The sequence below is a fragment of the Carettochelys insculpta genome, chromosome 1 (assembly GCF_033958435.1).
Source record: "Carettochelys insculpta isolate YL-2023 chromosome 1, ASM3395843v1, whole genome shotgun sequence".
NCBI lineage: Eukaryota > Metazoa > Chordata > Testudines > Carettochelyidae > Carettochelys > Carettochelys insculpta.
The window spans coordinates 57,005,916-57,032,480 of record NC_134137.1 but is presented as its reverse complement, the minus strand read 5'-3'; the positions used below and the strand labels follow the sequence as shown (position 1 = coordinate 57,032,480).

The window sequence follows — 26,565 nt, the reverse complement described above, 5'->3', positions numbered from 1 at the left end:
TTCCCTTCCTCCTCATGGCAGCAGTTGCGATTCTTGCAGCATCAAATGGCTATGGCAGCGGCAGCAGCACAAGCAGCTCAACTACGACACCAGCAACATTCAGACAGCCAGTCAAAAAGTAAAAGGAAAAGAGGCACACCAACCCCTCCAAAGTCCTGAGTCTTGCCATTTTTCTATTTAAAAAAAAAGATGATTTTTAAAACTTTTTTAAGCTCAAAAAAAATCAGTGTTTTAAATTGCTAATGGAAAAATTAATTTTTGAAGTTACAGTGATATATATAAACGATCATGACACCAACCCTACAAAAATTGGCTTTTCGCGCCCCCCCCCCCCCCCCAAAAAAAAAACCCCTGCGGTTTGGTTTTGCAAGTCTTTTTGTATTTTTAAGAAGATATTTTACCTTTTTATTTTTTACGATTCAGCAGCAGTGTACATAGTGTAAGAGTGTTAAGACATTTTAGAACAAATGAACTTTGTAAATGTAGTATCAATATCTGTTTATTTAGTATAAAAGGCTTGTGAACACTGTAACAAATACAATTTTTACAAATCCATTTTGAAGAAACGTTGCTGTATGTTTATTTTGGTTGTATACTTTTTATCACTTTATCTATCAGCTTTTTCAGTTCCTTGTGTCTTGTAACTGCCCGGGTGATACAGTCTTGAAGTTTTGCTGCTGTTAGGCCACTTCCACCTAAAACAGAGGGTAAAAACCCACAAAATTGAAAGTAGCGGCTTGATAGACATTTTAAAAACAAAATGGAAAAGTGGAAACATTAAAGCCTTTCAGTCATAGGTGTTAACTTCCCTGTTCACAGTACAGGGTGGTTTACTTTGCGATTCTCCTCAAGAAAACTGCTTTTACTTTAGATTAAATATCTAATCTTCTTACCACAATGCAAGAATGAGGTTCAAGAATCAAAGTCTACAACAAATATAATTAAGATTTATGCAAGAAAAAGCATAGGTCTTGCCACTGCCACACCATCTCTTGCAAAATACAATACTGTAGATTATTTTTAAGAAGACTGCAATAGAAACATTCATTTAAGAAATAGTTCTGTTAAGACTGAAGAAAAATGTTAATTTGTTTTGAGAACACTGTCTAAGACAGGTGTATATTAAGATGGCACTACATGCTGAAGGCCCATAATATTACTATGCCACATGCACTTTAGAAGTAACAGCCATCTGTACAGGCAAAATTTGATTCCACCTGGATACATTTTAAAACTTCCTCCCTAATTAACTTGTGGTAATTTTGCAAAGTTACCTGGCTTATGAACAGAACAGAGTTTGCCTTCTTCATCCATTACAATGGTTACAGTTCCAGTTGCCAGGTCCTCCTCTTCTGCAGTAGGATCAACAATGAGTACTGTGCTTTTAAAATAAAAGAATCCAGATGTGGGATACTTGTATACAAGTTGCTGGATCTTCACATACAAAGCAATGAGCTAGGGAAAGGTTCATCTAAGATGAGTTTGCCTAGACTTATTTAGGCTAACTTCTCAAAAAGATTTTCTAATATAATATATATTAGAGCTGAATTTAGTACTACTGGAAGCATTCCTTAACATTACTGTTCTATCATCAGGATGCACCTGTGGAGAAGGCAAACCCTTACTGAACTTTAGCATTGAACTGAATTGCGTTCGATGGTTTATAAATAGAAATAAAATTTAAGCTTAGAGCTTTTAAAAATTTGTGCCCCCATCAGGATAGGCAGCACAATGGAAATTATAATTTGCAGCACTAAAATAGCTACAATAACAACACTCAGCGAATAGAACAATTCAGAATTGCCGTAAAACAAATCTTTTAATATGGAGATGGCATGCTGTAAGTTGGAAAAGAAAAGTGAAAACACCACTTTAGAAAATAAGTGAACACACCATTATTTCTAAATGCTAGTTTGCTGCAAATACACTTCCCCCCCACCCCCGAAGTGCTTGCTCCTGTGCATTCCAGCATGTATATGCACGCATCACATGCATGGTCGTCAGAAAACTTTTTCTATCTGCCATTCTGTTGCCCAGTCACCTAGTTTTGTGAGATCCTCTTGAGGCTCTTCACAGTCTGCTTTGGACTTAATTGATCAGTTTTGTATCATTTGCAAATTTTACCATCTCACACTTTACCCCTTCTTCAGACCATGTATGAATTTGTTAAATAGGATAGGTCCCAGTACAGACTCCTCGGGGATACCACTACTAATTTCTCTCCATTGTGAAAACTGATCATTTATTCCTACCCTTTGTTTCCTTTCCTTTAACCAGTTATCAATCCATGAGAGGACCTTCCTTTCTATCCTAGCTTATTTTGCTTAAAGAGCCTTTGGTGATGAATCTTTCAAAGCCGTTCTGGAAATAAAAGTACACTATATCCACTGGATTTCCCTTGTCCACATGGGTTGTTGACCCTCTCAAAGAAATCAGTTAGAGTGGTGAGGCGTGATTTCCCTTTCCAGAAACCATGTTGACTTTTCTCCCAACAAATTTTCATGTATGTGTCTCAAAATTATGTTCTTTACTATAGTTTCAACCAATTTGCTCAGTACTGAGGTTAGACTTACTGGCCCTGCAATCGCCAGGATCACCTCTTGAGTCCTTAAAATTGGCATCACATTAGCTGTTCTCCAGTCATTTGGAACAGAAGATAATTTAAAGGACAGGTTACAAACCATGGTTATTAGTTCTGCAATTGCACATCTGAATTCTTTCAGAACTCTTTCAGAATACCATCTGGTCCTGGTGACTTACTAATTTAGTTTATTGATTTGTTCCAAAATCTCCTTTAATGACACCTCAATTTAGGATAGTTCAACTTGTCACCTAAAAAGAATGGCTCACGTTTGGGAATCTCCCTCACATCCACAGCCGTAAACACCAATGCAAAGAATATATTTAGTTTCTCCGCAATGACCTTATTGTCCTTGAGTGCTTCTTTAGCATTTCAGCCATCCAGTGGCCCCACTGGTGGTTTGGGAGTCTTCCTGCTTCTGATGTACTTAAAAAAATTTGCTACTGCTTTTTGAGTTTTTGGCCAGCTGTTCTTCAAATTCTTTTTTGGCCTTCCTTCTTATATTTTTACACTTCATTGGACAGAGTTTAGGCTCCTTTCTATTTTCCTCAGTAAGATTGAATTTTCACTTTTTTTAATGATATCTTTTCATCTCTCACTCCTTCTTTTACTTGGTTCTCAAGCTACAGTGGCACTTTGGTTCTCTTACTAAGTTTTGTTTTTTGTTTTAATTTAGGGTACACATTTAAACTGAGCCTCTAGAACGATGTTTTTGAAAAGTTCCCACATAGTTTGCAGGGATCTGCTTAACTAACCTCCTCATTTTTGTGTAGATCCCCTTTCTGAAATTAAATGCCATAGTGTTGGGCTGCTGTGGTGTTTTTCCCACCACAGCGATGTTACATTTAATTATATTATGGTCACTATTTCCCAGTGTTGTAGATGTATTCCCCTCTTGGAGCAGATCCCAGGCTCCACGTAGGATTAAATCAAAAATTGCATCTCCTCTTGTGGGTTCCCAAACCAGCTGCTCCAATAAGCAGTCATTTAAGGTGTCAAGCAACTATCTCCGCATTCTGTCCTGAGGTGACGTGTACCCAGTCAATGTGGGGATAGTTGAAACCCTCCAGTATTACTGAGTTTATTTGTATAGCCTCTTTAGTCTCCCTGATCACTTCACAGTCACTCTCCTGGTCATATTAGAGAATGGAATTGCTATCCACAGAGATTCTGTGGAGCAGTTTGGTTCATTTAAGATATTTACTTCATTTGATGTGAGTTTTTTCTGCTACTCTCCCACCAGCATGACCTGTTCTATCCTTCTGATATACGTTGTACTCTGGTATTAGTGTCCTACTGATTATTCTCATTTCACCAAGTTTTTTTGATGACTACTATATTAATATCCTTCTTCAATACAAGGTACTCTAGTTCACCCATCTTATTAGACTTCTAGCATTTAGTATACAACCACTAGATTTTGTCACTACTTAGCTGTTTGCCATTGCAAGGTGTGACTGAATGGGGCTGTTCTAAATTTGACTGTTTCTCATCAGTTCTTAGGCATATTCTATCATCTCATTCTCTCCTCTTTACTAGAACACAGGGAATCTCTTACAGGCAGACCCTCCTCTAAGGGACGTCTCTGTCCAATCCATGTGCTTTGCTGCATCTGTCAGCTTTTCCCCAGCCCTTAGTTTAAAAATCGCTTCATGTCCTTTGTAATTTTAAGTGCCAGCAATCTGGTTCCATTTTGGCTTAGGCAAAGCTCATCCTTCCTGCACAAGTTTCCCCAGTTTCTAATAAATCCAAACCTCCCTTCCCTACAACATTGTCTCATCCCTGCATTGAGACCCTACAGTTCTGCCTGTCTATTACCCCAACAGTAGCATTTGTTTCAGCAGTGTATGTAATGATTTATGTATGTCAGTTTTTGCTAGTAAAGCTCTCTGGAATGAAAGGTATATAATGCCATGAAGTTACACATCTCAAGAACATTTCAATATTAAAACATTCTCCGGTCTGACTAAGCAGTAATGCCCGGAAGTCAAATCTGCCTTCAGTTGCAGGTAAATTTTGGTACTATTCATTTTGTTCTGGTGGTTCATGCAAAACTATAATGGTTCGTCACAGTCAGACCTCAGTTAGAGTGGCTGGGGTCTGGTTGTCCTTGAGGTGCATTGACATAAATGCATGAAGAAATTCCCACACAAGTTTCTTGTCAAGAGTGTTTCACCAACCTGTGCATCACTAAAGAATTCTTTTAAAGTGGTAAACATTTTATCAGTTACCAACTTACTCGTCAAATACAGCAAATGATGTAGCAACTGGATGCTTTCTGATATTCAGAGGATTTGTCTGTTTTAAATTAACTTCTGCCAAACCAGTTTCTTCATTTATAGTAACTGTTGGCAACTGTACTGAAAGAGAAGAGGCCAATTAATTGTCTGATGTTAAACTAGCTGAAAATAAACTGGACTCAAGTTCATAAAGAATTCCTGTAGAAATATTCTATGTTAACGTTCACCACTCTCTGTGAGGCTGAGCAACTTGACTACAGTACCCAATCAGACGGTGTGGGTAACCTTTTTTCCTATAGAAATAACAGATGTTGCTCTGATCCTTCTGGAGTCCATTACTTGCTCTGAGTCAGTCAAATATAAATGTTCACTTGTTTAAAAAAAAAACAAAAAAACCACAAACACACACATCATAATGGCACATTCTACACTTTAGGGCTGTGTCTACACTAGCCAAAAACTTGGAAATGACCATTTTGAAGTTTACTAATGAAGCGCTGAAATACATATTCAGCGCCTCGTTAGCATGTGGGCGGCCACGGCACTTCAGAATTGACGCGGCTCGCCACCGTGCGGCTTGTCCGATGGGGCTCCTTTTCGAAAGGACCCCGCCTACTTCGAAGTCCCCTTATTCCTATGAGCAGATAGAAATAAGGAGACCTCAAAGTTGCCGGGGTCCTTTTGAAAAGGAGCCCGGTCTGGATGAGCCGTGCAGTGGCGAGCCGCGTCAATTTCGAAGTGCCACGGCCACCCGCGTGCTAATGAGGTGCTGAATATGTATTTCAGCACTTCATTAGTAAACTTCAAAATGGCCATTTACATGGCCATTTTGAAGTTTTTGGCTAATGTAGACATACCCTAAATGTCTAGATGCTCCCTGTGTTATGTTGACAGAAGGCCCCTTCTGTCAACAAAACTTTCTGGTGTAGACCCAGCCTAAGTATATTAGCAGTACCACACTGCAAACAATCACAATAGCATGCCTTTTTCCTCTCATTGCATCACTCTTCTCTACTCTTCTTATGATCCTGCTTTGTGATCTCATTAGTTATAAATGAGAACATGGCAATAATTTCTAAATATTTTTCCTGCTTATACCATGCAAAATGTAAGTAATTAAATAAAAAGTTTCCCTACACTAAGTAACACAACCAGGTAACAATTTAGAAGTAGGTGGACTGAATATTATGATTCTGCCTATGATTAATAGTGGAGTGTCAAAACTTCTGGTACACTCAAGGCAAACAGCATTGTTCTGAAAAACTAAGCCAAATGGTAGAATGGCTGTCACTTCTGTAATAGATGAATACAGCAAGCAAGAAGCACATGCAAGCAAAATAGCCCACAGCCTTATCAATAACATTTGTATACATCTATGCCATCAATTTAGTGACATATTTCTTCTTTGTATTATAGCTTTGATAGTCCAGTAAAAAGATGAGGGAGGTTAACTTCAGAAATATTCTGTCTTGGGGAGATTAAAATCAACAATAGTGAGTTCACCATGATTCAGATTTCTACTGACACATTTATCCCATGAATGTAATTAACTTAACAATGGTACATTATAGGACACTTACCATTTTTTAAAGCTGCTAACAATGCAAATGTACAGGCATCCAAAATGTTTCCATCATAGTCCAAGCATATGAGATCACAGTATAGAACCCAAGCAAGCTAAGAAACAAAGTATTCATGTGTGAGCTCTGACATCATCTTTGAACTACTGATACCACACTAATTCAGGTTACAGGGCACATGAAGCTAGAGAACCATCCTCTGATTCTTTAATAATAAATACGATGAATACATGGCCCTATCTCCATACTCTAAGTAGCAGTCTGTAGTCAGCCACCATATGTCACATGACTGCTACCTCCACTAGAAATCTATGGGTGAGAAATTCAATTAATACTTGGTACGTCAGAAAGAAGTATACACAGAGGCTACGTCTACACTAGCAGTATCTGTTGACAGAAGTTACTGTCAACAGGGAAATCTCGACGGAACCTCTGTCAACAGATTGCATCTACACACAACTTGCTCTGTCGACAGAGAACTGCCAGACTGCACTGACCTCTGGTGACAGAAGGGCTGGATCTACACTCGAGAGAGTTCTGTCAACATAACTCAGGAGCATAACAATCTCTGGACAGAATACTATCGACAAAAGTGCAGTGTAGACACTTCTGTCGATGGGGCTACCGGTTGCCAGGCCGCCCTCTCTGCAGAGCTGCCATTTCACTTTCTGGCACCAGAGTGTTGTGTAGTCCGGCATTTCCCTGGCGACAGAGTAAGTTGTGTGTACGTGCAATCTGTCCAGAGGTTCTGTCGAGATTTCACTGTCGAAAGGAACTTCTGTCAACAGATGCTTCTCGTGTAGACATAGCCTTTGTGGAACGACAGCTCTGCAAAGGGCTGCCTGGCAACCGAATGCTCTCTCTGTCGACAGAAGTGTCTTGCACTGCACTTCTGGTGACAATACCCTGTCAACTGTAGTACTCCTCAATTTTGGAGGGATAACGTTGAAGCAAATGCAGAGTTCTACTGCGACTCCATCGACAGACTGCTTTAAGTGTGTAGATGCTCCCTGAGTTATGTTGCCAGAAGACCTTCTGTCAACAGAACTCTCTAGTGTAGACGTAGCCAAACTGTTTATACGTGAGTTATCAAACATAACAGGTCACAAGACAAATCAAGTCTGTGAGGCCTCCATGACCACTGGAGCTGCAGGCTGAAATCAAGCTTACTGTCTGCTAGCGTGAGCAGCAATTAAACATAGCAAGAGGCATTTACAATATAATTTTAAAAGTAGAACAACAGAGATGACGTTAGTACAAAAATCTGAAATGAAGATGGATGGATCAAAGCTACAACATGGACCTCTTCTGCTGTCCCTTCCCCAAGAAAGCCTCCTTACTGTCAAAGGAACAACGCAACACACACCTTGTAATACAGAGAGGGTTTCTCTAGAGATGTTAAAGGTTAACCAATACAGGCTAAAGCAGCCCCATGCTGCCATGCACCTGAGGCCACTGCAGACAGGGTCTACTTTGGCCATGGTAGAGCACCCTTCACCCATGGTGACACTGCAAGCAAGGCCTTTCCAGCCAGGCTAGAGTAGCCCCAGCCTCTGGCACACCACCTCCCCAGCTACCCGCACCCCAACCCATTTAATCCATTAGCGTTTAACTAGTTAACCAGTTGAACAGGATTTTACATTCCTAGTTTTGTCATCCCTTTAGGTAAAGTAAGTAATGCACAGATTTCAAATTGGCTAGAAAATGTTTAACAAAGGTCCCCCCCGGCAAAAAAAAATGTCATGGAAATTTTTTAATGAAAACCAGAAAGCTGGGTTCAACTTGACAAGCTTAGCATGTTTTAAATATCTGCACTATGCTGTCCACATGGGGAGTTTTACTTAACCTTAGCTAATACCTTCTGACAACATACCTTTAAATCCTAGTCAAAGCAAATACCAAAAGGTGACTATAGCCTTCCCTGCAGTGAGTGTGGCAGGCACGCCCATTCTTCACGCCTCACTGCAACTTTGCCAAATTTGGCCACGTGACAGGGTTAGGGCCCTAAATTCATGGTCCATTTTGATCAGTTTCAGAGTAAGAGGATTTTAAAATGCTAACGTTCATTCCTTCCCCTTTTTAAATCTCAAATGTCACAAAGTCATTGCAGGGGGGGTTGACCGACAGCCTCAATTCTGTGCTGCTCCTGGCAGCAACTGCCTTCAGAGCTGGGCATCTGGAAAGCCTTGTGGGAGCTCAGGTCTGAAGGAAGTGTCACAGCCAGCAACACAGATGTAAGGATGACATACTATGGTGTTGTTACCCTTCTGTGCTTCTGCCTGTTGAGCTGTGCCCTCAGTCATCAGCAGCCCTCTGCAGCTGCCCAGCTCTGAAATCAGCACAGAAGTAATGGTGGCAATACCAAGACAACCTAAAATAACTTTCAACCCCCCCATCCCTTCCACAACTCCCGTCTGGGTCAGGATCCTGAGTTTGAAAAATACTGTTCGTCCCCATGAAGTCTGTGCAGCATAGGCTAAAAGCACACAGAAGACCAGACTTCACACGGGGAGCCCACGTTGATCTCTGACACATTTTTCATGGCTATGAATCTGATGGGGAACTACATAGATGTATCAACACCGCACGGGGCCAACGGGGCTAACCAGTCACTGTGGGCCAGGAGATCACGGTTCCTCAACCCTGATGTGCCTACTCCAGAAGGAAGGGACAGATATAAAGAGGCAACCCAGTTCAAGCGGGGCTGACTGAGGAAAAGGAAGACGGTGGGCTAGAGCAAGACCTTTGACTCTTCAGGCTGTCAGGACCATGGAACCAGACAGCACTACTGTGGAGACTGACCAGAATGCCGAGCCACTGCCAGTCGTGGAAATATCCAAGGTGGGCCTTGTGGTAGGAAATGACAGAGGCAATGTGTCAGAAGCCAAAGCTTGAACCCTCAGTAGGGCATCTACAGCTTTGTACATTGGAACCACATGGAGTAGGGTGGGCTTGGGTTCCCCCCTCCTCTCCCATGCACACTTGCCATTAAACTGATGGTTTAGTGTGCCTTAGCCAGAGCACTACTCCTGTTTGCTCCAACCAAGCAGCTCAGGGAATACAGGCTGAGCATTTGCTCTGCCCTGGCAGAAAGTCCAAGCCCTCCTCTTCAGGCATCAGTTTGCTCTGCCCCATGCCAGAGGCTATCACCTCCTTCACTGTAAGGCCCAGCCAGAGTGTGAGTCCCCCAACCACAATTGTTTGACTCAACAAGGAATCCTGATAACCTTCTGATGGGGTGTACCAACCCTGTGCTGAGGCAACAGGGGCAGTGCCTCTCAACACTGGCATACCCTCTTGACAGGCCTAATGGATTTTACTTAATGTATGATCCAGTGCTTTAAGAAGACAGCCAATTCCTGGTAGAAAAGCAAGGGAAGACCAACTAGTTTTATACGAACTCTAATGACAAAAACAAGATTGTCACACTGCAGCAGACCGGTGGTCCATCAGCTCCTATAGCCTGTCTCCAAGGGGGCTCAGCAGCAGATGATTCGAAGAAGAAACCCAAATCTCACAGTGGAATAATCCCCTTGTGTCAATGTCATCCTAATCCCTACTATCAAGGGACTGTTTTAAACCCTTCCAAAACTTGTTTCTGCCTTACCTATTTTATCTCTGGACATTTGAGTTACTCATATCAACAGCCATTCCTCCTCATTTACTAAAGCTATTGGGTTTAATGACATGCTGTTGCAAATGAGTTCTAGAATCAAATACTTACAAACCAAGATTGTACTTCGCATTCTAGGAGCTGCACAAACAGCATAATGTTTTCAAACGTACAGTCAACAAACACACCCATGGATTCTGATTTCAGTTGTCAGGTCGGCTAACAACCTTTTGCTTTGTATGTAACCCAAAAGAATGTGCAGGTATCAGAATTAACAAAAAATCAAGGCTATTAGCCTACAAGACCAAGGGTTTTCGTTTAACTTGCTGATGAGGTACTGCCATAACAACAAACCTTTTCTTACCTTGCCATTTGCAATGCACAGATCTTCTTTCATTATTATTTCTGAACTAAAACAAAAGGACACAGGTACTTAATACAATTCTTTCCCTAACTCTGTCCATAATTTAAGTGCATTATAGTGGTTCTCACTTTTCAATCACATCTGCAATGAACTGGCTCGCTGCTTGAGCCTCTTCCCCGGGGGGTCCTGGGCGAAATCTTGATGAACAAAGGGGTGATAGATCCACATTGGGAACTAAAAATCAAACACATTTCGCAATGAACTACACAAAGAAAAAACAGTCTTTTATAATAACAAAACTGCATACAGCAATTTCTGTTCTTAATTAGTACCTCTTTATGCATTTCAAATGAAAGCCAAGACCCACTCAGGGTAAATGTTCCGGGATCTTGTTTCATGCCTGTGGGAAACAGCACTTTCTGGGGTCAAAGTCGACCCTGGAACTCCTTGCAAGCAGCTGGTGTAGCTAAAACTGTGTATCAGCGGTCAACTGCCATGCCTAGTATAGACACAGCCTATTTCTTTGTAACTCTAAGCTTTTCATCTCAGGAGTTTGACTTTCCAGGTATGATACATTCCTTTTGTTGACTGTCTGAAAATTCAGACCACAATCTAGCATATTCTCTGAAGATATCACATCTTGGAGAGATACTCAACTCCCTTTTTATAATGTAAGTCCTCATATGAAAATAAGAGTCTGACTGCAAAGCTCCTTTCCAGGATCTGGATCTATATGAGTACCATTTCTAGTGAGTTAGCTGCAATTTCAGCAAGTGTCTCATTTTTACACTCTCCTCTCACACCACTGTTGAATTTTTTTTGTTTTTTGTTTTTTTTTTTTTGTGAACATTATCAAGACTCTTAAGGAACACACCATTTACTGCAGCCCTTCCTGAACCATCAAACCCCTCCTACTGCCACTGCCATAACCATCTTGCCTCCATCAAGAGTTCTGTGGCATCTTCCTGTCTAATGCTGGCCCTACTCTCAACATCAGCCCACCTGCCTCCTCAGATCTCCCATTGTTTTCCTGGTAGTCCAGACTGGAACTAGCAGTGAAAAGGCAATTTACATGAGGAACTCAGACCAAGACAGCGGGAAGATTTCTAGCATGGGGGTGGTGGAGTAAATCCCACTTGTGCCTCTGCCTTGTGGTGCTGCTAAACACCTTGGCTGGGTCTACACTACAGAGTTTTGTCAACAGAAGGAGCCTTCTGTTGACATAACCCAGGGGGCGTCCACACACTTAAAGCATTCTCTCGACAGAACTCAACATTTTCCTCAACAGTATTATCCCTAAAAAATTGAGGCATACCAATCTCTGGACAGCATACTGTTGACAAAACTACAGTGTACACACCTCTGTTGACAGACAGGGCTACCCGTTGACGGGCAGCCCTCTCTGCAGAGCTGCCATTCTGCTTTCTGGCACCAGAGGGCAGCGCAGTCTCGGATTCTCTGTCCACAGAGCAAGTTGTCTGTAGATGCAATCCATCGACAGAATACTGTTGAGATTTCCCTGTCGACAGATGCTGCTAGTGTAGACATAGCCCTTCAATCTCATAACTAGTAGTTCTCAGCTAAACTGTCCCCTACCTCTAAAAAGGACAGTTCACATGTGTCATCTATCTAAACTGCTTCTGTGCATTCTACTGTAATTTTTAATGTGATTTATTTTGTTTTAAATTTCTACTGCACCTGATTCTTCCCAATGATTAAAATTATTTAACTCATAAACGCATGTTTCTAAAAGGCAGAAAACTGACAAATTTCTAATACTTACCAATATATCCCTTATTAGTGGAGTCTGCTGGGGGTTCTGCAAACTCCTGTAAAAGCAAAAACAATAACAAAACTCAGGGGAACAAAACTTGTATCTATAAACTGGTCAGAAAAAACATTTTTAGAAGATGTTAAATATAATTTACAAATCCTGTTTCCAGAAGGGCTCCAAGATTTGTCCAGCCAAAATGCTTTTACAAACCATGCTAGATTTTCCAGCCTTTCTACTTATGAGCACCTCTTCAATGATTTTCTTGTTTCTTAATGGCTATTATACTTGATTTACCACAGCTATATGTATTAGCATCTCCCTTGAAAGACGAGCTTTTGGGGTTTTTTAATCAATGCTCATTAATCATTGCAAAAACTAAATTAGTACACAAAAACAAAGTCTGTTGTCTTTAAGAAGAGCCAAACAGCTCTTTACACAAGTAACAATGCACACACACACACTCTCTTATTTTACCCTCCTTTCTTGTTCAATTCTACCTATAATCTTCAATCCTGAAAATAACCCCTGTGAAAAAATGTACTCACATTTGACAGGCACATCTATTTCAACTTAATAAGTAGGGGCTTTATCAACTGAGCTATATACGTGAACCTTTGTAATCCAGGTGCCCCTTGGCCAGGAAGCCCTGTGGTTCAAACCCTGGCAGAGGGGAGGAGGAACTGGCTCTGCACATTGGCACTCTCCATCCCTGCCAGGTGAGGGAATCGGAGCACAGCAAAGCACTTATCCGGAGGTTCTTCCCTGGCCAATCCCATAGCAGCTGGGAGCAGCAGGGACCATGGAGATATGTGTGTCCCGAGAGTGGGATGCCAGGCAAGTGTCCCACCCCTGTCCCTTTCGCACACCCTTCCTGCTTCCCAGACCCCATATACCTTCACCCCCACCATGGACACCCATGGTCAAAAACACTCCATAATCCATAACAGCTTCTTTCCCAATTGCCAGATTAAAGCAGTTCAAACGCAGGTCGAACCTCCCTCATCTGGCACTCTCGGGACCTCAGTGGTCCTAGACAAAAGATTTTGCTGGTCAAGGGTAAGAGAACGCCCCCCAGGTCCCTGATAGCCCCAGCTGGCTGCAGGCTCCCCAGGCTTGGCTCTCTGCTGGGGGCTGCTGGCTCCCCAACCAGGGATCCGAGTGGGGTTGCCAGGGGATGCCTCCAGACCTGGATCCACTGCCCCTTGCACGGTTGCCAGAAAACCAGCTTGGGTACCCTCCTGCCCCTCTGGTCCAGGAGCATCCCTCATCTTGCCAGACGAGGGATGTTGCTGGACAAAAGAGTGCCAGTTTTTGGAGGTGCAACCTATATATATTAATTACTATTTCTCAATCTCAAAAAAGTACACATACTGCTTTAATGCCACAAATTACAGTAGTATTTCCCAGCTTCACCAGGGCAGAGCCATCTGCAGTAGTAATTGAACCTGAAAAGAGAAAGTGTTTAATAAAATCTCAGTCTACTACCTCGTAAAACACAATCTCCCTCTTCACACTGACAGTTACTAGCTATAATTTCCATACCATTCATTCAGACTGAGCAACATAGTACTTACTGAAGCGGGTCTTTGCCCACGAAAGCCTACACTCCAAAATATCTGTTAGTCTATAAGGTGCCACAAGACTTCTTATTGTTCTCGAAGCCAAAGACTAACACGGCTACCTCTCTGATCGTACATAGTGGGTTTCAAATGCTTGGGAATGTTAAGGGTGAGTGGAACATGGCCCTTCCTGAGATTCAAAGTACTGGATTACTTAGAACTTTTCAAATCTAATATGAAGACATTTTTAATGCTGCTTTTCTACTTGATTTTGTGAGGAGAAATAATATCCTCACTGACCGCTGAATTTATATTATAATTTAAAATGCACATACCACCATCATCCCCATCCTGCCTGTTTTACAGACAAGGTTACATTGTATTTACAGTCTGCTTCAGTTCCCTACCTCCAAAATTCTCTTCCAGTTTTGTGGGGCAAAATGAAGACCTCCCTGCTATCTGCTAGTGAAGTTATCAGGGCTACTCTTATGAGGAAGGAGATTTGTCTAAGTAAGATCTGTCAGTTTAGCACTCTTGTTTTGTTTTCCATTCCTTGCCTTGTCATATAAACTACTGTAGCCTGGATGCATTGAAAAGATCCAGCACAGTATAAATTTTAAAAAAGCACCTTCCATTTCTGCAGATATTAGGACTCCCAGGAAAGTCATGACCACAGCACACTCAGCAGTGTAGGAGTTGTATGTATAGCAGAATGATGAGAGGAGGAATGGAAGGACAATGACAACGAAGAACTGGGTGTATGAGCAAATTTATGAAAGGAGGTGCAGAGGAGAAAGGAGCACCCCTCAAAGGAAATGTAATGGATCAAGTAGAAATTGTCAAAGTCACGAGAAAAACAGAACAAAACAGAGTAATGGACAGAATGAGTCAGAGGCGACAAGGTGGGTGCATAGGGGAGGGGTGTCACACACACCTCCATCTGCACTCACCATCAACACAGCGGTGCATCTGGTGAGTGCGGGGGCAGTCCTGCCATTCCCTCAGTTGGTTGGTTTATTTTTCGGCTAAACTTAACTTTGAATTGTTACATATACAGAAATGTTATTTAATTGTGTTTTTAATTCACTAACGGTTTTATATGTCTATTTTAATTATCAAGTTCTGAAGGATTCTTTTTTTATTCTAGAAGAGGAAAAGACAAAACTTTATTAGATGAAATACCATATTTATACCAGGTAAGATGGCCACAGCAGCACACCAGGGCTCTAAATGCCCTTGATCTGGTTAAGAATTCCCCCAGTGTAGGAACTATAAAAGCCATAATGCACCTTCTGACATGCCCTTGTAAGTCTTGATATGCCCTAAAAGCCATGCTGGAAGCAGGAGACACACATTTGGAATACAACCACAGTGATTCAGAGCAACGTTGTAGCTCAGAGGCAAACAGAGAAGTTACTTAGACATAACTTAGACAACCACCCATAACTATTTAAATTATATATTGGGGATAGAAGTGTTTTTATTCAACAGCCTAAGAGTGAGAGGATGCAACAATGGCTTAAACCTGCCCCTCTTTGAGATGCAACACAATCACACCCCAAGTTATTCTGAAATCAAGCTCTGTGGAAACAGAACAGCCATTCATTAACAACTCCAACTATAAAACTCCATTTAATTCAATTACTATCACTTCCCAACATTAAACACTTACCGATGTTGACAGTAGTTGTTCTGAATTCACCTAGTTCCCTTCCATCAGGTCGGCAGTTCTCTTTCTAAACATAAACATTAGCAATTCAAATGAAATGTCATTTTTATAGTATTACATAATTAAGAATATATAATGATAAAGTTTTGCTTATCTTTAAATAGGAGTTTGCATGACATCACCACTAGGCTAAACTCAAAGATTTGTGTGCTGGTAAGCTTTTTTTTTGGTCTAATGAAGTCTGATCTGGATGTTGGACCCAAAACGCAGTTACTTTAAAAAAGTTATACCACCTCAAGGCTGAGTACTATATGCCTTACCTATATCTACTTAGGGCATTCAACAAAAGCAATACTTCATATCAGTTGTACAGTGACAAAGCAAATCAATAAATTCCTATTCAATGTAGTGCCAATCTGTGAATTTTTTGGCACTAAAAGAAACTGAGTCATGAATGTGACATCAACAAAAAGGCCAGCTAATTTTCCAGTACCCAGACCCACCCTGAGGAATATTCATAGATAAACTTGAAAGAACTTTTTCAAATGTTTGCTAACTTTTGTAACTAACTTTTTTCCATTGCTAATCTTTTTAAGATGGGCCCTATTTAGTATTTCCACATTCACAAACATCAATAAGCATAGTTATTCAGATATTTCACAACATAAAGAGAACACAAAAATTTGGTCAAGAAAGGTGCTGGTTCACCACCTATGTAAGACTGTCCCTTGTCATTGCATCCGATAAAGCAGATATTTGCCCATGAAAGCTTATGCTCCAAAATATCTGTTAGTCTATAAGGTTCCACAGGACTTCTCATTTTTGCGCATACGTACTAACATGGCTACCCCTCTGATACAGATGTTCTGGGTCATCACCACAAACAAGCTGTTTCTATGAGCAGCTGCATGGGATTCTAAGGCGGGACCCAACCACTGTCCCCAAATAGTCCATGGATACCTCCCAGGAGATTTGTCAGGCAGCCTCTGGCAAGCAGGGAAGTCAGAGGATGAGCAGGAGGACAACAGGGGTCAGGAGATGAATGGAGCAGCTGATTACACCAACAGCCAGCACCCTTTTTTATTTTTTTTTTAAACTTTGGATCTCATCCACTCCTCAAAGGACATTTCACAGCTGGACCCTGCTGGCAGGGAGGGCATCTGTATTGTGTTCTCATTTTTAATCATGCTACAAGTGGATTAAGGCTAGTCGTTGATCTGTGGCAGGTTCTGATACCTACACAGCTGAGGGTCCATGAGACAACTTGTTAACACGTCTGGAGACAGAGGACCAATCCTCCCTGCACATCACCATAAAGCTCTCAGACAAGTACTCTTTAATCCTTCTCCTGAGCTTTTCGAGAGGCCAGCCTTAATCTGACCTCCACACCAGGACACCTTTCTATTCCACACCAGCAGTACATAATCTGGCATCATTGCACCACAGAGCAGTGTAGCATACCAACCAGCTTTCTGCCCCTGTTCAAGGGAAGGGAAACTCTCAATGCCCAAGCAAAGCAGGGTGAGAAAACACCTGGTAACTGCCTATACCACAGCCCCAAAAGCCACTATGCCCCCGTGTACGCTTCCCAGCTTGCACTGTGCACAGCTGCAGAAACAGCTTTTGGAATCACAGGCTTGAAAGCATGCCCCAATTTGTGCCCTACCATAACTGGAAGCAAATGGAGTCAAGCAAATCCTTTAAAATCTTTGTAGTACATGCTGCACAGTGGATGCTTAAATGCCAAAATTTGTCCTTGTACATAACACACCTCTATTGTTTGCCACGGAGGCTCTTTCATGAAATTCCTTTGTGTTGCAAAACCTCATCTACAGTAAATGTATCTGCCTAATGTCTGGCCTTCAGTTATGTTTTGTTGCAGTGTGCTCCGCTGCTCCATGCCCCCTCCAGCTGTTTCACTGGCACAGATCTGAAGCAGCAGCGAACACAGCAAGATATATGCTGGAGCACATACAAGCCACCCGCATGGACAGGAAACAGTTAAATGCATGGAGGAGGGCCATGCTGGAGGACAGGAGGGTGTATTGGGAGGACAGGAGTGCGCTCAGAGACCATGAAGTCCAGACCCAGGCGGAGATGTTGCAGCTCCCAAGGTGCCTGGTCTGGAGCACTGTAGCCCATGAAGAAGCACATGCTTTCCTCACCATGTTTTGTACCCTCCTTCCAACAGCACCCCAGAATGCAGGTGGTGAGGGGGTGGTGTTACAGAATTTACAGACCACACCTCATACAGGGGGCACCTTCTTAAGAGAAACACATGACTGTCATGTCACAGTCTGGTCATTCATAAAGCTGTGTTTCAAAGTTCCCTGATTAGCAGTGCCCTCCTTATTGCTCTGGGGTCTGGCTGCTCATAATTAGTGTATAGGTGATCTGCCTCGGCCCTCCAGCCTCACCAGAAATTTTCCTCCTCCCTCTCACAAACGTTATGGAGACTGCAACCATGAAAGGAATGTTGCTTTAGTTGAAGTCTAACTAAGTCAGGCGGCTCCTGAAGCTGGCTTTTAAATGGCCAAATGCACATTCTACTACCATTCTGCACTTGCTCAGCCAATAGCTGAACTGCTTATTGCAGTCTAGGTTGCTCGTGTGTGGCTCCATGACCCATGGGAGCAAAGAGTGAGCTGGGTCTCCCAGAATCACTATTGGCATCTCCATGTCTCCAGTGGTTATTTTCTAGTCTGGGAAGCAAGTTCCATTCTGCACCTCTCTCAACCATCCCATGCTGACGTTGGTAAAAACAAAAAGCAGTCAAGTAGCACTTTGAAGACTAGCAAAATAGTTTATTAGGTGAGCTTTCGTGGGACAGACCCACTTCTTCAGACCATAGCCAGACCAGAACAGACTGAATATTTAAGGCACAGAGAACCAAAAACAGTAAGCAAGGAGGACAAATCAGAAAATCCTTGCTTACTGTTTTTGGTTGTCTGTGCCTTAAATATTGAGTTTGTTCTGGTCTGGCTGTGGTCTGAAGAAGTGGGTCTGTCCCACAAAAGCTCACCTAATAAACTATTTTGCGAGTCTTTAAAGTGCTACTTGACTGCTTTTTGTTTTGATAGTGTATAGACTAGCACGGCTTCCTCTCTGTTACTGATGTTGGTAAAATGACCCTTGTGATCCACCAGCATCTGAAATACCATCAAGAAGTATCCCTTTAGATTTCTGTGGCAAGGTACCAGGATAGGGATCTATCACCTTGCTGCAGTTAGAAAACCCCATCACAGCAAAACCATCCACTGCATCCTGCACATTTCCCAGAGTCTGTCTTTTATAGTAGAAAGGTATTGATTGCCTGGGCTACCTGGATCACAGCAGCCCCATTGTAGATTTGCCCAATCTAAATCCACTGCCCACTGACTGGTAGCTGTCTGGTATTGCAAGCTTCCACAGAGCTACTGCCACTCATTTCTGAACTGTCAGAGCAGGTCTCATTTTAGTATTGCTGAGCTTCAGTGGGAGAAAGCAATGTGCAAAGTCTAAAGGAAGTGGCCCTGCACGTGTGGAAGTTTTGTAACCACTGCAGATCATCCTATACCTACAGAACAATGTGGCCCTATCAGTCTGAGCTTGTTTCATGGCACCAGAATCAGCTTGTTTCACAACACCAGAATCAGCACTCCACTGTGTACAAAGTACTGAGTGCAGCCAGCATCTCTCAGTTCCTCTTCTCCAATCTTTCACATTCCTGTATGTCTCTGTCCTCCTCAGAGTCTTCACCTCTGACCACTGCTTAGGCTCTGCACATACCACAGCACAATGTGTGAGGTGCTCGTAAGACTTGCCACAACAGTTTGAAGCTGGATGGGTTCCATGCTAGTCTTCCTTGCAATGGCATTTGCATGGATATGAAAAAAGGGCACAAAAACACTTTTTTGCCATTGCTTTCTAAAGAGAGGGGGAAGAGACAAGGCACTATGGGAGGCTGACGACACACACCCAGAACTACTCGCAGCACTTTTTTGTCCCATCGGACATAGGGAGCTTAATCCACACTGTTAAGGGTCAGCAGGAAATGTAAGATACGTACCTACAATGCATTGCTGACAAAATCAAAGCTACTTACTCCATCGACTTCATGTGCCAGTGTGGACATGCACCCTCGACTTTACAAAAATCAAGTGCTACAAAATCTACCTTAACAAATTCGACCTAATTTCCACTTGTAGATGTACCCTACTGTTAATGTCACAGTCACTGAGGCTCCCATTATTTCTCACACACAGCGATGGGATGGTATTTAGCAAGAGAGGGTTTTACCACATAAAACTGGAGGTTTTACTATCCTAGGAACAACTAGTTAGTCACAGTTTAAGGTACTTTTTATTTTAAAAATGGTTTCATTAATGTACACTACATTACACTCAGCTTAAGTTACATATTCAAATTCTGGTCACATTAAACAGGAAATTCTAAGATTAATTAGGGTTGTATAAATAAAAAGCAATACTGCAGTGGGCATAATACTAATATATATAATTATAACACTATTACTGGAATGTCTGCATGCATTTTAGGACAGTATTTTCTCAAGTTATACATGTCATGATTCAAATTAAAGTTTTCTCTATCATATAATTAAAAGTCAAAAACATTTGATTATATGAAAATGAATGCACAAGTGCAGGTTTGAAATATTAAGCTATCAGAAGCATGCAGAGTAGCAGTCCAACAGTTCAGATCCACTTGGCTACACTGCATTTTCTAACAGGCAACCATATTTGATGTAGCAAGGACAGTCACTCTCGTGTGGGCCTCCACAGTCACAATCAATGCTGCAAATGATGACCTTAAATGGAGTTATGAAGGGCGCGATCCATGGTCTACGCAGACTGAAGGATGCCTACCTACCATATTTGATATAAGGAACAGAACAAATCTATTCCTTGATTTTGAATGGCTGTAACCAAAGTTGGAAAGATCTGTTCTGTGCTTTTTGGACTTGCTAGATGCTGATACTTTCGCTCCACAGTTCTGTGAAGTCCAGTGTAACATCTATATTCTTCTGGGTTTTTTCCACCATGTTGAAGTGGAGGTGCTTTCCTTGATATGGGATGAAAACATTAATTTTGGGTATGGACCGTCTTCTATTTTAAATGCAAGTAAACATGGCAGAAAGTTGAGATTTTTGATGAACCACCACTAACTTGTAATTTCTTCTTGTTCATTTCACAATTTCTTTCATACGTATTTTAGATGAAAGAGGTTGGTCAACATGTGTACAGGAGTAAATCACCTCACGACATTTCTATTGTTTTGTGTGTATAGTGCAGGAGTTTTATATCAGCAGATCCAACCACACTTCGCATACAAAAGCAATTGCTGATGTGTCCCTTTAGAGTGTGTTAAGTGACCCAGCAACTGGTTTCAACTGAATGATCAAGTTCTTTGCTTCTCTGTAAATCCCTTGATTATGAATTATACTGACCATTCTATCTGCAAGTTCTGTCTTATGATCACTCACAATCCTGAGATAATGGAGCCAGTTTTTACTAAACATTTGCAGACATATTATTTGACTGTTCCATCAGGTGTCACCAGAGATTTGGACTTTCATAGATCCTTGTGATTTTTTCAACCAGACTCCAAGCTGATGGTGATAACAAAAATATCTTTTGTAAATATACATGTTTCATGAAAGCACTTGGTGTAAGGGCTTGTCCAATTACATTTCGTTAATGTGATGCACATTGTTATGTAACTCAAGCGTTATAATAGTGTTCCAAATCACTCCTCATTCTTTGCAACTTTTTTCTTGTGTCAGCCCTTGACACAAACATACAATTGATTTGCTAGTGTCTTAGGCTATGTCTACATTAGGCAAATTAAGTTGACTGCAGATATGCAATTCTAGCTACAGCAACTTTGTAGCTAGAACTGACGTACCTGCATTTGGCTTACTTGGCTGTCCCTACTGAAGAAGGTCGATCCCATTCACCTCCCTTATTCCTCGCACCGCATGGAACCTGCAACCCCTGAAGAGGCTGATTTTGCACGTCCCTGCCAGATATGCGAAACAACCCTGGAAGATCCAAGCTATGCAGGTTGATCTTACTCTTCTGAGCTAGTGTAAACTTAGTCTTACTCTTGGCTTCTCTTGCCAGTGTAGCAGAGTACTTTCCAGTCTTCTTCTTGCTCCCAGTCATACAGTACAGTTTTCCCTAGCTGCACAGCTAGCTATTACTGGGTCATTGTGCACATTACTGGTGGCCTGTCTCTCATGAATTGTTGGAATTATTATTATTATTATTGTAGTGTATTACCACAACACTAATTTAACTATAAGTTACTTTATTAAATACAAAGGCCAAATGTTATTTATACAATTGCTCTAAACAAGTCTAACAGGCTAAAAATAAACAGTCACTACCACCTGATACAGTAACAAGTATTCATAAGTATGTGATCACTTAAATTTATTTTTATAAATAGGCCAAACCTAGGGATGATCATCTCATTCTAGTGTCCCTCAGCATGGTCAGACAGAGTCTGAAAGAGGATCTTCAAATTCATGGCTCTTTTTACATACTTCTCCTAACTGCTGGCTTTAGGAAAAACCCAATTTGAAGCAATTTGTCCTTGTTACTTCTTCCTTTCTTACTTTTTTCCCCACGACCGACTTTGTTTACCAGAAGAACAGTAAAAAGATTTCTGGTTGGTTCTTTTAAGTTTTTCCTTTGTTTTGTGTTTGCAGCTTTTCACTCTGCCAGTTATTTTTTAAACCTTACAACTTTCGCATACGGTAGCAATACATACATCCTGGGACCAACATGGTTACAATACTAAATATTTTTTCAGTAATTTTATTAGTATACTACAATAATTTTATAAATAAGCAGTCTTGTGACACCTTAGAGATGAACAAATTTAATAGGTCACGAGCTTTCATGGGTAAAACCCACTTCCTTAGATGAAAAGGAAAAACAGAATCCAGGGTTTATATAGCAGACACGAAGGGAAAGTTACCTTTCACTGGTAGGACCAGCAAATTAAGTTGGATTTGTTTCAATTCTGCAAATCTCAAAGGTGGGGAAACTGCCCTTGTAATGCATAAGATAGTTAAGATCTCCGTTCTGACCAACGTTAAAAGGTGTCAAATTTGTAAATGAATACCAATTCAGATGTCTCCCTCTACCGTCTGAGACAATAATTCTGTTTCCCAATTTCCTAGCTTAACCTGGTATTTACCTGTGTCCTGTCCTACTTTTTCCGAGGAAATTGCTACCCCTACTTCCAAATGTTTATGTGCAGTGGGATGTCATATGAATCCTTCAGAGAGATCTCAAGGAACCTTTCCTGGAGGTAGTCAACAATCCTGTGCTGAAGGTTTCTGGGGAGGTCTGCATTATTTCTTCAGCTGCTGAAGGGTGCTTTCCCATACCATGCCATTGTGCAAGGCCAAAATCCTGTACACACTTAAGCTCCTGTCTAACTTGATGCCTAACACTTCTTTCAAGACCAATTAAACTAATCATGTGCACAAAAAGCAAGCATATATATATATATATAAGCACTCACAGGATCACAGTCGTAGAATTAAAAAGTCCCTGTCCTGAAGAGTCTGAAAGATTTTCTTCTATGAAAGGCCTTAAGGCAAATCAAAACCCCATTAGAATTTATGTGCAATTTACAGGGAGTAGCAACAGAGGTACAGTACCTGTACAAGTAAAATATAGAGTAAGTGTATGTAACTTGTATATACTTGATGCTTTACTCACCAAGAATCGCCTGTAATATTCCAAAGGTTCCACAGTTCTAAAACAGACACAAAAATTAAAATTCATGTGCATAACCTGTATTACAGGGTTAACTGAAGTCTGCTAGAAAAAGCAAGTATTATTCAGTGGGCACCTGAGTTTCAGAGACAAACTGCTTTTGTTACTTGGCTGACAAGGCTGTGAGCCTTGTCACATTAGCCAAGTGAGCTCCAATGTCAGAAAGGTTAGAGCCCTCTACAGTGTTCTTTTGGATCATTCTGACACCAGAACTCTCGGGTTCCAGGGCAATGGTTGATATAAAGCATGGGCTTTGAAAAAGGGATAGAAACAATCAAGTTTAGAAAATGGGAGAGAAAAAACAGATACTTTATCATTCCACAATAAAACCCACCCTTTACTGCAGCTTATGTAACTGCATACATAGAAACCCTAGCTTCAAAATCGAGAGCCTCTAAAAGCTAATACAGTAAAAGCTCTGTTATCTAACCCTCAATTAACCAGCATTTCTGGTATCTTCCAATGCAAATTTTCAATCTAGTAACCAGGACTCATATACTGCCCAGCAGGCAGTGTTCCCTCTAATTTTTATGACCATGTGTAGAATGACTTACATCACCTTGTTATTAGTGCACAGGATGAGTCACATAACAAAAGTCATTCTACACACCGAGTGTAGCAGGGGTGGGACAACTAGTTGGGGCTCCACTCCATATGGTGGCTCTGGGATGAGGCAGGTAGTTGGCATGCAGCCTAACCTTCTACATCTTCTAATTTCTATGTTTCCTAAAGCGTAGTACACATACCACTGGTGGTACGTGAAAGGATTTCAAGGGATATGTAGCAGAGAATAAATTACTAAAAACCAGGAGATAAGCACTGGGATGACACTGGGAGAAGGGTTACACCGATAAAGCTGAAGTCCAAAAAGGGGGTACATGAATGTTTTAAGTTTGGGAAACACTGATCTACAATGATCGTTGATATTGATAATGCTGACCCAGAGGTACTGAAATTTCCTGAAGTGCTTTTGGAATCATCAAAAAAGATTACATGATGTTCAGTACAGTTTTAGCATTAAGTGTATTTCCAGTCATCTGGGCAAATACCAGGAGCTGCCCATAGTGATATGTAGTGTAAAAAAATAAACTATGGTTTATTTACGATTACACTACAGCACTCTGTCAACACAAGTCACCTTTGGAAGAGATTCCCTTACAAGACTTCTGTTGATGCTGTGGCCATACACAAAAGCTAATCGGAAGAGCACTCAGCTGTGTTGATAGAGCAGCTGTACTGCCCGGCTGCTCTCTCAACACAACAGGCACCCAGACACACAAATAGGGCTGCCCATTGTTCCGGATTCCCTGTCTGTCGAAAGAAGGCCCCAAAGAGCATCCACACAGCCTTTTTGTCTACAGAATCTATCAAAAGCAGCATTATGCCTGATGGCAAAAGTGCTGAGTTTTGCTGACACACTGTCAACAAAATGCATTTAGTGTGTGGATGTTCCACCAGTTTTGTTGGCAAAACTCACTAGCATAACTGTAGCATACCTGTACACGCTTAAGTGCTTTAAAAAAAAACAAAAAAAACCCACCAATCAGTCTGCAATGCACTACTAGATTGGTGATTATATGTATATACTATTTTATGCTTTTTTCACTGTACTGTAATTCTTTGAACATTGGTACTCCAATGTTAAATTATAACTCAATTAACCAAATTTTTCAATTAAATGGCAGCAAGCTTTCCCTCAATATGCCAAATAGCAGATCATTTACTGTATTATAATGGATTTGGTAGAAATATCTCAAGTGTCTTTGAGACATATGATTGAGATAGCAGTATTTCAATATTTGAAAGAAATGTTGCAAATTGTAATTGAGATAGTATTTGATTTTTTCATGTTAGTTTGATGATTAATGAGTTTATGCATGCAGAGTACAACTGCTTCAAAAGTCACCACTTTTTAATGTTTTCAGTGGGGTCCCAGCCTGTATTATTTTATACTGAAGAACTTATAAAGTTCTAGCACATTCTTGTAAAATGAACAAAATGTATTAAAATAAGGTTTTCAGCTCACTCATTACTTAAATTATTTAATCTGGGAAATCAAAAACCAATTTAACCATAAATTCTTTTATTAAATCCAAAAGTCAAATGGTACTTTATATAGCTGCACTAAACATGCCTAAAAATTAAGCAATTTACTACAGCCAAACAGTAACAAAACATTTATAAAAAGTATGAACAATACACTTACAAATGAACTACACCCAGTGGAACTTATACACATACTGGTCAGTTAAATGTGGTCAGGCAGATGTTAGTAATGAACCTTTTAAATGGTAACTTTAAAAAAAAAGGTTTCATTGCCAGTTACTGGTTTTCAGCTGAAGTCAATGTGAGACAGTTCAAAACAAAAAAGCAGTCCAGAGGCACTTTAAAAACTACCAAAATAGTTTATTAGGTGTGAGCTTTCATGGGATAGACCCACTTCTTCAGACCATAGCTTGACCAGAACAGACCTGTTCTGGTATGGCTATGGTCTGAAAAGTGGGTCTATCCCATGAAAGCTCATCATTTAATAAATTATTTTATTAGGCTTTAAAGTGCTTCCGGACTGCTTTTTTGTTTTTATAGTATACAGACTAACACGGCTCCCTCTCTGTTACTAGGAGACAGTTCACTCTTATTTCCCATCTTCATTCAAGTAAGATTCAGAAGCTCCCATCTTCGGAAGAAAGGCCTTCTTCCCCTTCTTCTTGCTGTCCACCCGTTTTCCCACAGTACCTGGGTTGACACCCCTTGTAACGCTGGTGTGCGGGTGGGCTCATTTTAAGACAGATTATCTTTGATTTAAAACCATCTACCGCCCCCCCCTTTGGTCAAAGATTTTCTTATTAGAAACTTCCCCCGCATAACCAGCCAGACTCCCTATTTTATTCCTTCTCGTCTTATCGCTTTCGAAAGTCTTCCTTCTACTTGTTCGTCAGACCCTCAAACCGCGGGCGGACACACTCTGCTCGTGTCGTCCTCCACTCCCAAGGCAGCAGTTGAGAGCAGGAGCTGTGGACACCCAGGAAGCTGCCCCTGAGACTGGCCTGTGGGCAGGACCCACACTCGGGGCCCGAGGCAGTTGCCCACAGCCCGAGTCGTTCTAGGTGAAGCCTAACCCCTCACACCGCCTGCCTCCGGCCGGACCCGCTCTAACCACCAGGTCGGACGCCTCTGCAGCGGCCTATGCCAGAGCCCCGGGCCGCGGCTTCCGCCCGCGAACAGACCCGCCAAGGTGACTGACGCCGCCAAACCCAGCGGGTGCATCGATTCTCCCCCCCGCCGACTCCCGGGGAGGGCCAATAGAGAACACCAGGCCGGGACACGCGGCTGCTTCGCTTGCTTACTTGAATCCAGCCGCCATTGTCTCACTTCCGCCCCTGTGCGCTCTG

The 26,565-nt window shown here is 41.5% G+C and overlaps 2 protein-coding genes across 16 annotated transcripts in view; one reads left to right on the top strand and one right to left on the bottom strand.

The window, feature by feature from the left end:
- The window catches only part of SUPT20H (SPT20 homolog, SAGA complex component), a 59,433-nt gene extending 58,878 nt beyond the window's left edge, over window positions 1-555 (top strand). For 10 of the 15 annotated variants that reach the window (XM_074986843.1, XM_074986829.1, XM_074986819.1 and 7 more), the window contains one exon: window positions 22-555. In XM_074986843.1, coding sequence (XP_074842944.1) covers window positions 22-122 — 101 coding nt within the window. In that variant the 3' untranslated portion in view covers window positions 123-555. The remainder of the gene's footprint in view (window positions 1-21) is intronic. The other 5 variants (XM_074986811.1, XM_074986772.1, XM_074986755.1 and 2 more) reach the window with 2 other exon arrangements.
- A 2-nt stretch (window positions 556-557) lies between these two features.
- EXOSC8 (exosome component 8) lies at window positions 558-26,550 on the bottom strand. Its single transcript, XM_074986858.1, has 11 exons — window positions 26,521-26,550; window positions 23,117-23,153; window positions 15,384-15,447; window positions 13,524-13,597; window positions 12,162-12,207; window positions 10,507-10,612; window positions 10,379-10,424; window positions 6,402-6,498; window positions 4,821-4,941; window positions 1,275-1,381; window positions 558-695 (listed from the first exon to the last, which is right to left on the bottom strand). The coding sequence occupies exons 1-11, from the start codon at window positions 26,535-26,537 to the stop codon at window positions 580-582; spliced, it is 831 nt and encodes a 276-aa protein (XP_074842959.1). The 5' UTR covers window positions 26,538-26,550; the 3' UTR covers window positions 558-579.
- Window positions 26,551-26,565: the final 15 nt, after the last annotated feature.

Bases quoted from the DNA above. Each gene is read 5' to 3' on its own strand.
- EXOSC8 (XM_074986858.1), bottom strand. The intron at 13,598-15,383 runs GTAAGTGTTTAA...TTCTCTTTTCAG, and splicing joins AACAACTACTGTCAACATCG to GTTCAATTACTACTGCAGAT. The intron at 10,425-10,506 runs GTGAGAACCACT...CTTTTGTTTTAG, and splicing joins ATTGCAGATGTGATTGAAAA to TTCAGAAATAATAATGAAAG.